Below are 17,558 nucleotides of genomic sequence, written 5' to 3'. Positions count from 1 at the left end.
TCTTTGAAGAGGCAAGATTTTGGAAATGTTGACAAAGGAAAATATCCTCTTCCTAAGAGAAGCATAGCAGCTGGCATAAGTTTAATTTACAAAAATACTGTGGAATAAACTTACTTCAAAGTACATGAAAATCGAAACCAAAAGTAACAGCCAACATGAATTGGCCAAAGCAAAAACACTGCTGCTTCCTCTCTCACAGTGTCACATCTTATCTTGATTTCAACTGTACCTAAGTCATACCTTGACTTATAAGAGACTTCTGACATTTACGTGGTCTTTGGCATGGCTTCATCACAGGCCCCATAAGGAAATACAGCCGAAGGAAAACACTTGTTAACCACATTTGCAAGCAGATGGAAAGCCATCTCAGCAGTTACCAATATCTCACTGTTAAACTGGATGTTTTGACAATGTATTGACAATAGTTTCCAAGCATCAATGCACAAGATAAGTGCTCAAAAGTACGTACAGCATTTGCATTTCCTCCAACTTGCATGCATCTCAGTTGAAACCAAGACCAATTGGAATCCAGTTCTGTAGATCTAAAGAGAGGGAAAAATGCTTAGTGTTACCTCCACGACCATTTGAAATCTACCTTTTTCTGTGTAGAGTCTCTCACACAAATCATTTCGGGGAAGCGTGAGGCAGTGACTATGAGAAGAATTCTAATCATTACAGCATTAATAATATTGATTTCAGTTGATGGAAAACACCTGCTTTTATCTGCAATCCATTCCTAAATGCACTGCTCTCACACACTTCAAACAGTACCTTCCATTTCTAATATTTAACTATTTATTAGGCTAAAAATGCCTGACAGAGATAACTGAGGGTGCTCATCTGAAATGAGAGAATCTCAGTAAAACAGCAACAACTGACTGAGCCACCAAAGGGTTTTTTACACAAAAGCTCTCTCTTCCTACCCCTGGTAGTACACTATCGCAACATAATGAACTACTTCAGGAAGCAAAGCAAGAAAAAACTATGTAGGCCTCTAGACTAGCTGACAAGGGCATAAGATTATCATTAAGATCAAAATACTGTCACACTGCTGAAGATAATAAAGAGCTATTTGCCTCAGTCTTGATTTGGAAAGAATGATAAAACACTTCAAAATGCTTACTCCCTTCTTTGTTTTCATCATCTTCAGTGCAGAAACAGATGTCAACAAAAGTGCACCGCTAAATGGTTACCTGCTAGGCAGGTAATAGGAAAGGGTGCATGGCACAAATCCTGTTGAACCCTACCTATTTACCCAATTTCCAAGTAGCCATCAGATAAATTAAAGCCAATACAAACATTAAAAACCTTTGAAGTAGAAGAAAAGAATGAGCTTCTCTCTGATCAGGCATCCAAACGACAGAAAAACGTTAGAAGCTGCAATGAAAATCTTGCTATTGTTGTTGTAAAAATACACCGACTACTTACCGAATGAAAGTCAAGTGCACACCAAGTGATCGATGGGTCCCTGAACAATCAATACAAAGGAAGACTCCATATGTTATGCTTGCCCAGCTAGGGTTTTTTGATCCACAGTCAAAACATACCTTAAAGAAAAGAAAGATCATTAACTTGACTTATGCATAACCTCTTCTCACAGCTGTATGATGGGTCATTCTAACACCCTTGCGGTGATCAGAACTTAACTTGTCCTTAACCCACGTGTCAATGCAACAACTTCACACGACCCTAATTTTATAAAGAGAAACTGCACAATCTGCCCGAGCTTTAAGAAAGCATCCACTCCGCATACTACTTAGCCTAAGACTCTGCCAGATGTTTCCATTTGTACTATGTATTACTCGTGTGATGCAGAACCAACCATTTAGCTGTCCACAAGACTGGTTAAATAGCTGACGTGTCCAAAATTACATCATAGTCAAAACTAAGACTTTCTTACCCTCTGCTACCACATTAGATTCCTAACATTCAGCCAAAGCTATGAGAGGTATCTGCCTTTACCCCTCATTTACTCTGCAAGCGTACAGGACACAACCTTCAAGTTCTACTTTGGTTATTCTGACATCTGTGCCCCTTTGGTCAAGAAAAAGTGAGAACAAAAAAACTTGCATGGTATGAATCAATTTTCAAATGCAACGACAGACACAAATTTAAACTGAAACAGCTATTCCTACCTAAGGTTACAGGAAATCTCCTGTATGGACACTTCATCTGCAGCAGAAGGAAGGAGATGACTGAATTAGAAGTGGTTTCTGTTGGAGACCAAAGCTAGCATGATAACCCTGGTCCTGCCTCTATCACAGGAGAGTAAAGCAGATCCTGAGCACTGGGTTGGACAGAAATTCTCCAGAGCAGAAAGAGGAAAAGAGAATCCTGAGTATCAGCAAGGGGTTAAAAAATAATTCCATGCTTGGAAAAGTTCTGTTGGACATGTCCCTAAAGACACCTCAGTACAATTATAAACTCTTCTTAATCTCAGCATCTTAAAAAAGTTGATTGCTTCATCTTGGAAGGTGGCTGTCACAGAGCAATACAGCTCGCTGTCTTTATTGGCCCAGGTCTCTGTCAGCTCTCTATCAGACAGTCGTGAAAATGATTCACAGAGATAAAGCTGTATCTTTAAGGATTGTGATGCAAGAATAACACCTAATTTCTTTAAGAACTATCAGTTCCATGATGTTATGCAACAGAAACGTATGTTTCAGTAAGTTAACTGACAAAGGAATGTACTTAACTTACACTCATGTTGCTGAGCTATCTCAATTTCTGAAGTGCTTCCCACCACATAAACTGTAATAACTGAAAATAAAGAGATTTCAGAGCCAGCCTATGAAACTGTCTCTGTTTTAGAACCAGAGAGTGTTTTTTCTGTACTGACTGAGGTACAACTATGGTATCAAAGTCTTTATAAAATCAGTTTGAAGGATGCACTTCAATGACCTGTTGCTTTTTAAATACACCTGTATTATTTTTGTATTGGGCCAGTGCTGTGAAGGCACATGTTGGCTGCGCAAGGCCCCAGTGCTGAGCTGTGCAGGAGGTGTTTTGTCATTGGGCAAAGGTGAGCTGTGTGCCAGCAGCTGCTCTTACTCACACACTGCCGCATTCAGATACGCTCCCTTTTCTGGAATCAGCAATAATAGTCATGCTTGTTAATGCAACTGGAAACAACACTGCAAATCTGCTCTGGCTGAGCAAAGGTAGGTCCAGCTCACATCGCAGCCACATCACCAGCAGTGATGAGGTAAGACAGGGAGCAGGAACATTTGCCAACAGAACAGCACCAGGCTGACATTTGGGGAGTGTGAGAGTATGACATAAGGGACCACCACATACACAAAGCACAACACGTGCTGTAAGAATGGCACTGAAAAACAAAGTGTACTTGCTTGGTTTAAAGCCAGTTCACATGCTTGAGTTGGGCTTCTAAGTGGTGCCATGGATGCTATTCTCAACAGGGGAAGGGAAAGAGCTAGAGAAGGTAATGAAAAGCCACCTACTGGAGGGAGACAGTCTCGTGGCAGACCAAGTGCCTGTATACAACAGTACCAGGACAAGTTGCCCCACCAGGAAAGCTCTGCAAACATTTAAACCAACCATACGGTGCAGCTTCATGACTGAAAACAACTTTGTATGTACAAAATACATCCTATGTGATAATTGTAATGTGTTTGTTAAATGCTATCAGCCAACTCCGTATTATGTAGTGCATAAAAACAAAGCAACAACTCTGAAAAGCTGTTTCTCGTGCTATACAAAGTAAAAGAAAGCAGAGACCAAACTACAAATAGGTTACTTTCAAGACCATTATTCAAATTCCACTTCAAACACGCTATAATCTTCTAACTGAAGAGCATACATAATTAAGTGAGAATCATTTTGCCTTGGCCAGCACATGCTCAGAAGCCTCGCATTGCACCAGCAGTGTACACAAGCACACCTGCCTGCAGCAGGCAGGCGCCCATGGAAAGCACCTGAACTTCCCAAACTGTGTGCACACACAACACAGCTGAAGAGCACGACTAAACTTTTCCAATATTCCGAGGCACCTCTCTCCCAGGTCTGCGGGAAAGCCCTATACAAAATGGCTAAGGACAGAACAAAAGACCAAAGCAACGCGCAGCCGAACAGGAGGGGGTGGGCAGGAGAGCACAGCACCTTTTGCTCAAGAAGGCTTTTCCCACCTGAAGAAAGCTGCCAGCTGCTGAAGCTCCTTGCGCTCTTTCCTTCCTGACTTTACAGGGCTCCACAATACGGAGTTAGTTAGCGGGAGCTGCCGGCAGCCAAACGTGAGCTCTCAAGCAGACGTGGGCCGAACGACCCAGCGGCCCCGGGCAGCAGCGGGGCCGTGCACCCTGCCGGCAGGGTTACAACACCGCTCCATCTCCTGGGCACGGAGCCGGAGCAAGGGGAGACATGACGGACGGAGATCTTCCCTCGCTTTAGAAACTAACTTAATCGACGCCCGTGCTCCGCAGCAGCAGGCGCAGCATCCCTGCCCGTACTCTGCGCGCGCCGGGCCATGGGCAGCCCCGCGGCCCCACGCCATGTTCCCGAGCAGCCGGGGCCCGCCCGGCCCAGCCCCGCCCCCCGCCAGTGCGACGTGTCACAGCGGCGGAGCGCGGCCCCGCGTCCCGGCGCCCTCACCTTGTTGGTGGGCACGGAGCGGAGCCGCTTGAAGATGGCGCCGATGTCCTGCTTGCTGGGCTCGCACATGGCGGCAGGCGGAGGCGACGAGCCGGGGTCGCCAAGCGGAGCCGCCGCAGCCGCCACCGTCGTCCGCCTCGCCGTCCAGGCCGCGCCCCCCCGCCGAACGCCCCGCCCCCCGCTCCCTCGGCCGGGCGGCCACGCAGCTAACGCGCGCTAAGGGCGGACCCGCGGGGCGCGGCTTGCTAGGGGGCGCTTGTTGCCATGGCGACGCGCGACCGCGGGGCGCTGCGCGTGGAGATACCGCTGATCCGCTTGCCGGTTTTGGGGAGAAGAGACACACAGCATGCAGTATTGGGATCAGGAATGACTGCCAAGAGGCATCCTTTCACGCCGCAAGCGAAGTTCATGCTTTCATGCCTGTGAGTCGCAGGTATCCGTGCATCCTGCGCATGGTCTCCAGGATCTGCTTGCCAAATCCCACCACGCTGCACAAGGATTGCCATCCTAGCCTGCAGCTGCTGGCCTCTCAGGGAGAAAGAAATTTCCATGAAAGAAAGATCGTCTATCATGTCAGCTTCGTTTGTATTGAAATGGAAAAAAACATGAAGGAAAGATTAATGAGGGAAAGATTGAAAAAAAAATAAAAAAAAAGCAACAGAGGTACTATCTTGGCAGCTAAGTGGAAAAATCAACATTGGAAAACGAAGTTAACCTGAAGACTAAACCATATGGCAGAGGCCTAGGAAAGGACAGACTCTGTTACCATCTTACACTCTCCTCAGCCACACTACTGCTTCCCCAAGCAATGTCACACAAAGGCAGCTAGTCCCTGCCACTACAATAACACCACAGGATGCTGGTTCTTAATTCAGAACTGACTCTTATTTCAGGAAGTGGTTCATCTCTGCCCCAGTGTCATGGTTTTATGATTTTTTGGTACTGGTATTCCACATCATAACATCATGTAGTGCATTTAGAGTTAAAGAGTTAATGCTCCAGCTCCGTGGACCATCGATAGTTCCAGGTATACCTGTCTCAGAAGAGAAGAACTCCATTCCCCAGAGGACTTTGTGGTGCTTTGCGTTCTTACGTGTTTACGCTCAGAGGGAAAGATAAAAACTGTCTGCGGTCACGGGACACTCTCTTTCCTTTGGGATGGACTCAGCAGTGGGTGCTCGCTGCCGTCCGCCTTCAGCGTTAGCGTAAGGCCTTCGGTTTATCGGACACTCTCTCTCTTGCTCATTTTATTTGATTCATTTGCCTCAATTCCAATTATATTATATTATATTGTGTTATTTTCCTTTCTGATATCTATTTAGTAAATTAGCTTTCCTCCTCAGATCGTTGCCGCTGTTCTGTTCCTGGGCCCATCTCCCTTCTCCTTTTTCCCTTTCCCCCTTCCCCTTCCCCGGGGTGTGGGCCCGTGGGTCCCCTGCCTCAATTGTCACAGTACCGGGTCGAACTGTCCCGCAAACCGCTGACAATTTTGGCGCCCAACGTGATGCTCGACTAGCTGCCTTAGCCGGACAGAGACATACTTTTAGAGTGAATCTCTGTCTTTGTTAGGAAGCTTATCTGTACTGCAGGTCCTGTACGGCAAAACACGACCTTGAAGTCCAGGCGTACTGCCAGTTCTTCTGGGATATTTGTAAACTTTTCGGGTGCTGCCAGCTTGTTTGAGTAAAAGAAAAAAAAAATGTTTTTACTGTTTCTGTTAAAACTGCCCTTACAGGGATTGTATTTCATTGCTTTTTCCCTTTTAATGCTCAAAACGTACTGGAACTTGGTTAAGCTTGCCAGTCTGATCTATGGAGCCTGGTCCCTATATGAAAAACTAAAAGCAGTGATGGAGGCACCTACCAGATACCTGGGCACCCCGGCTAATGTAACAGACGATACCATGTTAACAAACCAAACAATATTTGAATGGGTGTCCAGGTTCTCCTCTCAGTTCCTTATGAATTTTCAAGATTACAGCTTAGGGACTATGTTAATGATTGGGATATCAGTCCTCCTGAATGTACTCTTTGTAATAGGATTTTACATCGTGTGAAGGAAGCTTTTCCCAGAAACAGAGAATGTTGAATGGCAGGGAAAGTGGAGAGTTTTAGGAAAGAAATTAGAAGCATGGGGTCCCCCGGTGCCATGGGATTTTACTGCTGAACACTTACAGGATCCTGAGGAGCTAGGCCTGTATCTGAGTAATGGGTGTTGCGGCTCAGAAAGATCTGAGGTGGAACAGCTCATCTGGGGCTTGGCTTATGCTTACCGAGGTATATATACTGTTCTGGAGAGAGAGAGTGTCCAAACTGAGGCTCAGACCAAAGAGGAAAACCTCCCAAGTACATCTGACCAGCCAAAGGAAGCACCGGTATCAAAGTTGGTTGCCCCGGTGGAAGGCCAGAAATGGAAACGTGTGTCCTCACGTCTAGAACGCAAAGAAGAGGTGGCGAAAGAAGAGGAAGATCCAGGCGAGGGGGGGTCCTCAACACCACCACCACCAAGAAAGGCAACAAAGAAAAGTGAGAGGCATGGACATAGTGATGATGAGGATGATGAGAGAGTCAAAGTTACCACGTTTCGTCGACCCATGAAAATGTCTGAGATCCAAGGCTCAAGAAAGGAGTTTATTCGACGTCCGGATGAGAGTATTGTCACTTGGTTGCTTCGGTGTTGGGACAACGGGGCCAACAGCGTGTCCCTCAACAGTAACGAAGCTTGCCAGCTAGGAAACATTGCCCGTGATCCAGCTGTCGACAGAGGGATCAGCAGGTATATGGATGGAATCGCCAGCCTCTGGCAACGAATGTTAGTAGCTGTGAGGGAAAGATATCCCTACAAGAGTGACCGGACAGGGGGCTCCATGCATACTCGGTATAGACTATCTCAGAAGGGGGCACTTTAAGGATCCCAAGGGGTACCGATGGGCCTTTGGAATAGCTGCTGTGGACACAGACAACATTAAGCAGCTATCTGTTTTACCTGGCCTGTCAGAAGATCCGTCTGTTGTGGGGTTGCTCCAAGTGGAGGAGCAGCAGGTACCAATTGCTACAAAAACAGTGCACAGACGGCAGTACCGCACCAACAGGGATTCCTTGCTCCCCATTCATAACTTGATCCGTCAGCTAGAGAGCCAGGGAGTGATCAGCAAAACTCACTCACCGTTTAACAGCCCCATATGGCTGGTGCGTAAAGCCAGTGGAGAATGGAGGCTGACGGTAGATTACCGTGGCCTGAATGAAGTCACACCCCCACTGAGTGCTGCTGTACCGGACATGTTACAACTCCAGTACGAACTGGAGTCAAAAGCAGCCAAGTGGTATGCCACCATTGACATTGCTAATGCCTTCTTTTCAATTCCTCTGGCCACAGAATGCAGGCCACAGTTTGCCTTCACCTGGAGGGCTGTTCAGTACACTTGGAACCGTTTGCCCCAGGGGTGGAAGCACAGCCCAACCATTTGCCATGGGTTGATCCAAACTGCATTGGAGCAGGGTGGTGCTCCTGAGCATCTGCAATACACTGATGACGTTGTATGGGGCAATACAGCAGAGGAAGTCTTTGAGAAAGGAGAGCAGATTATCCAAATTCTCCTATGAGCTGGCTTTGCTATCAAGCGAAGCAAAGTGAAAGGGCCTGCACAGGAAATTCAGTTCCTAGGTATAAAGTGGCAAGATGGACGTCGTCACATCCCAACAGATGTGATTGACAAAATTAATGCCATGTCTCCACCCACCAGTAAGACCAAGCTTTTCTGGGTGTAGTGGGCTTTTGGAGAATGCATGTTCCAAACTACAGTCTCATTGTGAGCCCTCTCTATCGGGTGACGCGGAAGAATGATTTTGTGTGGGGCCCTGAGCAGCAGCAGGCTTTTGAACAAATTAAGCAGGAGATAGCCCGTGCCGTGGCCCTGGGGCCAGTGCGGACGGGACAGGATGTAAAGAACATCCTCTACACTGCTGCTGGAAAGGAAGGTCCCACTTGGAGTTTGTGGCAAAGAGCCTCTGGGGAGACCCGAGGCCGACCCCTTGGATTCTGGAGTCGGGCGTACAGGGGGTCTGAGGAGCGCTACACTCCAACTGAGAAGGAGATCTTAGCCGCGTACGAGGGGGTTCGAGCTGCTTCCGAAGTAATCGGTACTGAAACGCAGCTCCTCCTGGCACCTCAATTGCCAGTGCTGAGCTGGATGTTTAAAGGAACAGCTCCCTCTACCCATCATGCTACTGATGCCACTTGGAGTAAGTGGACTGCACTGATTACACAGCGAGCTCGGATGGGGAACCTCAACCGTCCAGGAATCCTGGAGGTGATCATGGACTGGCCTGAAGGTAAAACGTTTGGAACAACGCTAGCTGAGGAGGTGTCACGTGCTAAAGAAGCCCCACCATATAATGAACTACCAGACAATGAAAAGAGATACGCCCTGTTCACAGATGGATCGTGTCGCATTGTGGGTAAGCACCGCAGATGGAAATCTGCTGTGTGGAGCCCCACACGACGAGTTGCAGAGGCCACTGAAGGAGAAGGAGAATCAAGTCAATTTGCAGAGGTAAAGGCTGTCCAGCTGGCCTTAGATGTGGCTGAACGGGAGAGGTGGCCAGTGCTTTATCTTTACACTGACTCATGGATGGTGGCAAATGCTTTATGGGGGCGGTTACAGCAGTGGGAACAAAATGGTTGGCAATGGAGAGGTAAACCTATTTGGGCTGCTGAACTGTGGAAAAACATTGCTGCCCGAATAAAGAATATGGTTGTAAAGGTGCGCCATGTAGATGCTCATGTTCCTAAGAGCCGGGCAACTGAAGAGCAGCAAAATAACCATCAGGTAGATCGAGCTGCCAAAGTTAAGGTGGCTCAAGTAGACTTGGACTGGCAACACAAAAGTGAATTATTTCTAGCTCGGTGGGCCCATGAGACCTCGGGCCATCAAGGAAGAGATGCAACATATAAGTGGGCTAGAGACCGAGGGGTGGACTTAACTATGGATGCTATTGCACAGGTTATCCATGACTGTGACACATGCACCACAATTAAATAGGCCAAGAGGATGAAACCTCTTTGGGAGGAAGGGCGATGGCAAAAGTATAAATATGGGGAGGCGTGGCAGGTTGATTATATCACCTTGCCACGATCTCGCAGTGGTAAGCGTTATGTGCTCACCATGGTAGAGGCAACCACTGGGTGGCTTGAAACATATGCAGTACCCCGTGCTACCGCCCAAAACACCATCTTAGGGCTCGAGAAACAAGTCCTATGGCGACATGGCACTCCAGAGAGAATTGAGTCCGATAATGGGACTCATTTCAAAAATTCTCTTGTGGATATCTGGGCCAAAGATCATGGCATCGAGTGGATTTATCATATCCCCTATCATGCACCAGCTTCTGGTAAAATTGAGAGGTACAATGGGTTGTTAAAAACAATGTTGAAAGCAATGGGTGGTGGAACATTTAAGCACTGGGAGAAGAATTTGTCAGAAGCCACCTGGTTGGTTAACACCAGAGGATCCATCAATTGCAATGGTCCTGCCCAGTCCAGATCTCTACCTACTGTAGGGGGAGATAAGGTCCCTGTAATACATGTGAAGAACATGTTGGGAAAAGCAGTTTGGGTTCTTCCAGCTTCTGGAGAGGGCAAACCTCTCCGTGGAACTGTTTTTGCTCAGGGACCTGGGTCTACCTGGTGGGTGATGCAGAAGAATGGGGATGTTCAAAGTGTACCACAAGGGAATTTGATGTGGGGAGAGCGCCCTCAGTAATTCTATTACTATGTATATATGTATATATGTATATATGTATGTTGTATGTGTTTGTATTTAATGCTTGTTAATCATTGTTTCTTTATGTGTATATATATATTAAGCATGATGTAATGATGTTGAATAAGGGGTGGAATGTCATGGTTTTATGATTTTTTGGTACTGGTATTCCACATCATAACATCATGTAGTGCATTTAGAGTTAAGGAGTTAATGCTCCAGCTCCGTGGACCATCAATAGTTCCAGGTGTACCTGTCTCAGAAGAGAAGAAGAACTCCATTCCCCAGAGGACTTTGCGATGCTTTGCGTTCTTACGTGTTTACGCTCAGAGGGAAAGATAAAAACTGTCTGCAGTCATGGGACCCTCTCTTCCCTTCGGGACCGAGCTCGGCAGTGGGTGTTTGTTGCAGCCGTCCGCCTTCAGCATTAGCGTAAGGTCTTCGGTTTATCGGACACTCTCTCTCTTGCTCATTTTATTTGATTCATTTGCCTCAATTCCAATTATATTATATTATATTGTGTTATTTTCCTTTCTGATATCTATTTAGTAAATTAGCTTTCCTCCTCAGATCGTTGCCGCTGTTTTGTTCCTGGGCCCATCTCCCTTCTCCTTTTTCCCTTTTCCCCCTTCCCCTTCCCCGGGGTGTGGGCCCGTGGGTCCCCTGCCTCAATTGTCACGGTACCGGGTTGAACTGTCCCACAAACCACTGACACCCAGTGTCAGAATGTCAAAAACCTGCTAGTTATTCACTTTGGACACAGCGCACAAGACTGTGTTCAGAAACACACTGTCTCACACAGAGCCTGTATCCCAATGCCATACTTTGCCATCCAGATAAGTGGGTGTGCAAACTAGACACTGCTGTTGCAGCTTGCAAGCTCAGCTGATTGCCAGCAGATGAGATCTACAAAACATGGAAGAAAAGTGTTTAACAGATGCATGGGAACCCGAGGGATGTAAACACGACCTGAGGCAATCTTAAAAGCAGCCTCAGTGCTTGGGAAACAGAAGATAGAACCAACGGACATAAAAGAAAGGGCTGAGCTATCCATGTCTACTGGGGAACAGACAATGCCTGTAATTCACTGGCTGCTCTTGCAAGTTGAGTAAATAAAAATATTTTTAAAAGTGCTAGAGTGCCCTCTGCTTTGGAGTTGGGGGGAACAAAGAAAGAAAAGAAAGAAAAGAAACAAAAGAAACAAAAAGCGATCCAAAACTTTCTGACCACAAGCTGATGCTCAGCCAATTCTCAAACAGCAGCAACCCTGATGAACTTCCCCTCAGCTTTCACTCTGTGACGCTTTGTAGTCACCCTCTGGCCCCATTATCTGCAGTAAGTTGTACTGCCATTTGCTTTGTCCTTGAGAAAGAATGCCAATTTGTTCAAGATATTTTGGAGATATCCTCATTTCCTTTACTTGCGCTTGGATTCCTCTGGGAAACTCAGTCACACTGAGCAAAATTTGTTACTATGCATCTGTATTGTGCCTAACAATAATATGTTGCCTCATGGCACCTGCAGCTCTAGAAATTTAACGCCAGCCTCTGTCTTGCAAATGGTATCCTCAATGACACAATATGGTCCCAGACACACATCATTCCATAATACATAATCCATCCAGAAAATCTTCTCTTTGGAGCAGAAAGATCTAGCATCCAAACATCTACTCCCACAATATGGAAATAAGTGTTAAATGACATTTAAAGCCAGTTGAAACCAGTTCAATATATCAATAATATACTTTTATTTAGTAATAATGTATTGTTTGTATTGATAACATCAAGAAGCATAACCACTTCGTCACACAGGTGAGGTTTCTTGGAGCTTTATGATCTTGAAAGTAGTCCACCTCAACAGTATTGTCCAGTACAAAGCCAAAAAGTTACAATGACGTAATTTTCAGACAAGTCCACTGCATAGACAATATTCATTTGTGCTTCCGTAAACCTGTTTGCATTAGGAATGCAGGAGATGTGCAAAGTCACAAGAAGCAGCATCCCACTGCAGATCCTATCTATATTGGCCACATGATAGCATTTAATCTTTGGCAGGGCGATCAAATTTCTGCATCTTCTGCTTCAGGTTTCTAGAAATATCTATATCATAATACACCGTTACTTCACAATTAATATGGTCGCTACTTCATTGAGTTAAAGCTTCATGGGTCATGCAGAAGTGATCTAGCTGAGGTAACAGGTAACTTGATCTTCAAAATGTTCTTGTTAATGTCCCTCATAAAAAACTAAATAAGTTGCCTTTAAAATAGGAAATGATAATTTAACAAATCAGGCACTGACTACCATAGCAGTGGGAGGTTACCAGTGTGTTGTTCAGAGGACTCATGCTTAGACACGCAATTTGTATATTTATCTGTGAAAAGAGAACTAGAAAGGTAGTGGTTTATTGATATTGAACTACTTACGTGAACAGAAGTAAAAAAAAAAGCAAACAAACTAAAACAGTAGAAATACCTTGTATAATACTAACTAGGTAATAAAGCAGCAAGTAAATTTCAGAGTCAAATGCAAAATAAAAATACAGTCTGCACTTGTCTAATGGGGTTACCATTAGCTGCTGCAAGAAAGAGAACTACTGGTTGTCCTTTTGGAACTAACCACAGGGCCGCTTTTCTGACCTACTTCAAAAAGCAATGATAAAGCAATGAACAGAACATTCAAAGTAAGTTTTCCTTATTTCATAGAACAAAAGAAACAGATCACTGACAGCTTTAAATATTGTGGCTGAAGCATCATTGTAGGTTGTCTTATCTCTCGTCCCTTCCCAAGGCACACACAGTGTGCTACCGGCAGAGATTTCATCTAACCTACTAGTCAGTCTTCGCTGCAGAAAAGAGGTTGTTACACCCTCTGAAACGTGAACAGTGTTCAGTAAAACTTCAGGTGCACAAAGGTATTATCTGAACGGGAGGTTCAAGAACCTTCTGTGGTATTTCTGAAAATTCATACTAGAGGATTAATGTCGTATCACGCAGAAATTTGAATTTCTAACAGGAGAAAGGAGGTAAAGCAGGCTGAAAATGACAGGTCAACTGTTAGATGTCAAACACTGAAGCTACTGTCTACTGCAGTAATCACCACGTGACCTTTCTTACGCTCTTTACATTATAATTCAAAAATGAGTAAGTCAAAGTATCCTACATTATCAGAAATATCTCACTCTCACATTTCAGGAGCAGGCTCTGTAGATTCCTTCTAAAAATTGCAATTAGCAAGCTCTCTGATATTCTGAGGTAAAAAAGTAACTGCCAAACCAGAAAGGTGAGAGAAAGATAAGATGGCTGTGTAACCTCAAAGTTAATTTTTAAAAATAATAGATGCACATGTAGAACAGGAGGTATTGCTGCTGGACATCCAACCTTCAGTACATCATTTTCCATTTTCTTCCACTTTCTCTTTTGTTTTACAATAATATATACAGCTATTTTATTTTAAAATCACCCACATCATATCAGATCAGTACACAACCATTTAATCTGTCCACAGTGCCTTAGAAGACTCAGTGTTTCTACTTATCACCAACTGTGAAGCCCATTTTTCTTCTTTGCAATTGTTATGAATAAATGCTTATTTGGAAAAAAGTAACAAAAAAACAAACAGCTCAGCTATGGCAAAAACAGTTCTAGTACATCAGGCCAACTCCACAGACATCTCAGCAAGAGATAATAGCAATGGATTGGATTGTTATACTAAGATATTGTGTGACAATGTGGTTATATTGAGGGCATAGCTTTGCTTTAACAATCTTGTACATGTGTACCAAATTTGTATCTATAATTTTATATTGTAGCTTACAAGTAAATTAGCACTCTGAGGAAAAAACGTGCTTAAAATTTTTGTGTCAAGTTTCCAAAGCCTCAGAAGCAACAAATTAAAAAAATTAATATAGGTTTGGACTATACAGAAGGAGTTACTTATCTTTACACATTTTCTAATTAAATAGCCTACTATTTTTCTCAAAAAGACTCTTTTGACAAATTGGGGGATGGGGGTGGTGAAACACTTGCTTTGTGAGGAGAGGCTGAGGAAACAGAAGTTGTTCAGCCTGGAGAAGAGATGATTCTGAGGGCCCAAGAACAGCCTTCCAGCAGCCATGTGGAGGCTACCAAGACACCAGCCAGGATCCATCAAGCACAGCAGAACAAGACACAGTGGTGTCCTGCAATAGGACAGGTTCCAACTGCAGGTAAAGCCAGGGGAGAAAGAACAGAATTATAGTGATAATTAAGCATAACTGCTTGAAGGGAGAGGTGAGGAAGCCTCATTACATTCAGCCTTTGTAAGTTTTTCAGACCAGCTCGAAAGACTTGAGCAGCCTAGTCTGAGTGCAGAGTTGACTGTGCTTTAAAAATCAGACACTGGACTAGAGATCTCCTGTGGTTACTTCCACTAAGATTCTATGGTTACTTCACTAAATTTGAAACCCAGCCATAAATAACTAGATTATTTAGATTAAAAAACATGGATGTGAGAGACAAGATCAAACTTCTGGCTGGCAATCATGAGCACTACGATGTAAATTGCTAGCAGTTAGCAAGAAAGAAAACCAAAAAACAAAAACACCTCTCTCACAGAAGGCAGAAGAGACTCAGATACCACAAAACAAACTTTAGTTGTTCATACAATCTGTATCAAATTTGGGTATACCATGGAAAGCACCCTCGTAGTACATTCTGCATACCCACAGAAGTCATGAACCTCCTCTTCTTCCATAAGCATTTCGCTGCAGTGTCTTGCTAAGAGCTGTTGTTGTGCACTATGCCTAAACAGCACAGTGCAACTGATGATATATCTATCTTCATGGCTGTTTTAGATAATACAGATTTTGTCATCTTGAATTGCAATCAAATGTTCTGACTATTTGCTTTACAAGAATATTTTTACATACACTGCAAGATGAAGTGCATTTGTGTATTTAAGAGATTAACAGATTTTATTGTTTTCTAAAACATATTACAATATGGAGACCCAAAGCAGTAATTCCTGACAGATTTAGTAACCATTCTGTGAATGAATAATTATGTTAAGTTTTTCTTGACAGACATACATATCCACTTTCAGAGCTTGCACGCATTAATTCATTGAACGTTATGACTAAGCATATCTATAAACTTGAAAAGCAAACGATAAAATCCCAAACTACCAACAGTGTTTAATAGTTACCTCAAAACAGATTTGTTAGCTTCATTACAGTGTAGCTTCCTAAAGTAGCATATCTACTCACCTGATACTTGATTTTTCTTTTTTAAACACAAATCTGCTGTAATTTACAACCTGGTTTTAAATGTCACAAATGCATACTATTTGGCACCGTTACAGATGACCGGGTTGTAATTGCAAACAAATGCAGTTTTTACAGTGTTCTGCTACAATAATCCATGTCAGGACTAAATGCTAGTTTATATGTTGACCCACAGATTTATCCACATGACGGATTTTGAGTACGTTAGTGTGTTTTCTGTACTTCTGAAAATCTAATCACAGAACATTTTTGTCTATAGTACAGTAATGAATATGGCAAGAAAGCAGATTTAAATATACCTATAATTTAAACTCTTAGAATCTAAATCTTATCCACAAGAAAAGGTTTGATAACTAATAGCCATGCTCTTTATACTTTGGAATATCAAATTGTATGTACATATACACAACAGATAGCCTCTTAATAAAAAGCATTTTAGTCTATTTTACAATCTTTGTTCAAAACAAACAAAAAAAAATTAGTCTTCACAGATTTAACATTTCAAATCACCAAAATAATAATTAGCAGATAGAAGGATAATTTTTTTCCTGCACACATGTGCTGCAAATAGCCAGTATTCCGGGGCTTATGTATGATTTATCTTTTTGTTTATAGAGGGCTACTTAAGAGATCTACAAGGAAAACACATTTTAAGTGCCAAACCATATAAACAACATTTATAACAGAATCCCAACCTGCAGATATCTCTGCTACAAATAACCTTCTGTAACAGATAGTTATTAAATATATCTGTTTTACAACTTCAAGCCATGCTGACAACATTGAAAGATTACTACAACATGGAAAGAGTTTTCATTCAGTCAACTCATGACTAAATCTATGTCATAATTTAAGTATTATATGATCAAGCATATAAAAAGATGCTTACCTACATAGCATTTAAATAAAAAAATACTGCATCTTTCAGACATTGCTAAGAACAAATAGAAAATTAACTATAATAATTTTAAAAATTCAAGTTGCAAGTTAAAGAAGGTCACTTAAAATAACTGATTAAACGAAAGTCAGCATAAGCCACATACCTCAGGTAGGATGAGGAACAAGCACATAAAAAGCAAAAACGTTTAAGAGTCACAATAACAGACCACGTGGGAAGAAAAAGCTTAAAAAGTATTTCCTATCACTATTTTTTCCACCTAACCCCTTTCATTTGCATTGTGCACAAGTTGTGGAAACCACATGAAATTATTCTCATCTTTAAATCACCGCAATTTCAGTATTGAACTCTCTCTCCTTTTCATGAAAATATATACACTCTATACATCATTCAGCTTCCTCTCGGTTTAAATATATACTGTACAAGGCTGCAGAACTTTTGTAACACTTCTTTAATAACTTTGTCCTTTGTCACTGGATTGGTTCTACATAGTTTGCTGGGTATAAACCAACTTGTCCGTTGTCCAGACGTCCTTTGCACCAGCCCTGTTCATCTTCATTCTCCATCTTAGTTAACTCATCTCCTGCAAAAAGAAGGAGCATTGTTAACAAATCTGTAACCTTTTAAGTAATAACAACAGAAAGCTAACAGGACAACTCGCTGTGTGTCTACTCTTCTTCCCTTGCCCACACCAGCTCCCAGCAGAAAGCCTCTCATCTCTGCTCTTCATGCTTTTGATACTAATAACACTTACAGATTTACAAATAGGATGAAAGACCTCTCAATGTCAGCAAAACAGTGAGAAAGGAGTTACTTTGGAACAAAAATATCACACTACCAGCATTTCAAAAGGGGACAAATAGCATTTTAAACAAAACGAATGCCAGTTTAGCTTATATATGGTGTTATTTCATTAAAGGATCAAAGGCTTGTTTATAACAAAAGATAGTCAGTGAGTGGTCTGGAGGATAGGCTTTATGAGGAGTGGCTGAGGGAGGGAGCTGGAATTGTTCAGACTGGAGAGGAGAG

The 17,558-nt window shown here is 43.2% G+C and overlaps 2 protein-coding genes across 6 annotated transcripts in view; both read right to left on the bottom strand.

The window, feature by feature from the left end:
• ARFGAP3 (ADP ribosylation factor GTPase activating protein 3) overlaps positions 1 to 4,715 on the bottom strand; it is a 30,264-nt gene extending 25,549 nt beyond the window's left edge. Inside the window, exons 1-3 of the mRNA XM_065742424.1 lie at positions 4,609 to 4,715; positions 1,429 to 1,547; positions 470 to 542 (exon numbers count right to left, since the gene is read on the bottom strand). Of these exons, the coding sequence (XP_065598496.1) occupies positions 470 to 542; positions 1,429 to 1,547; positions 4,609 to 4,677 (261 nt within the window). The 5' untranslated portion in view covers positions 4,678 to 4,715. The remainder of the gene's footprint in view (positions 1 to 469; positions 543 to 1,428; positions 1,548 to 4,608) is intronic.
• A 10,270-nt stretch (positions 4,716 to 14,985) lies between these two features.
• The window catches only part of PACSIN2 (protein kinase C and casein kinase substrate in neurons 2), a 59,230-nt gene continuing 56,657 nt past the window's right edge, over positions 14,986 to 17,558 (bottom strand). For all 5 annotated transcript variants that reach the window (XM_065742472.1, XM_065742473.1, XM_065742476.1 and 2 more), the window contains one exon: positions 14,986 to 17,112. In XM_065742472.1, coding sequence (XP_065598544.1) covers positions 17,000 to 17,112 — 113 coding nt within the window. In that variant the 3' untranslated portion in view covers positions 14,986 to 16,999. The remainder of the gene's footprint in view (positions 17,113 to 17,558) is intronic.

Source organism: Cyrtonyx montezumae, unplaced genomic scaffold, assembly GCF_038088225.1.
Source record: "Cyrtonyx montezumae isolate F1298 unplaced genomic scaffold, pur_monq_1.0 scaffold_3, whole genome shotgun sequence".
Taxonomy (NCBI): Eukaryota; Metazoa; Chordata; class Aves; order Galliformes; family Odontophoridae; genus Cyrtonyx; species Cyrtonyx montezumae.
Note: the sequence above shows the minus strand (reverse complement) of the source record. Positions and strands in the feature narration are given on the sequence as shown.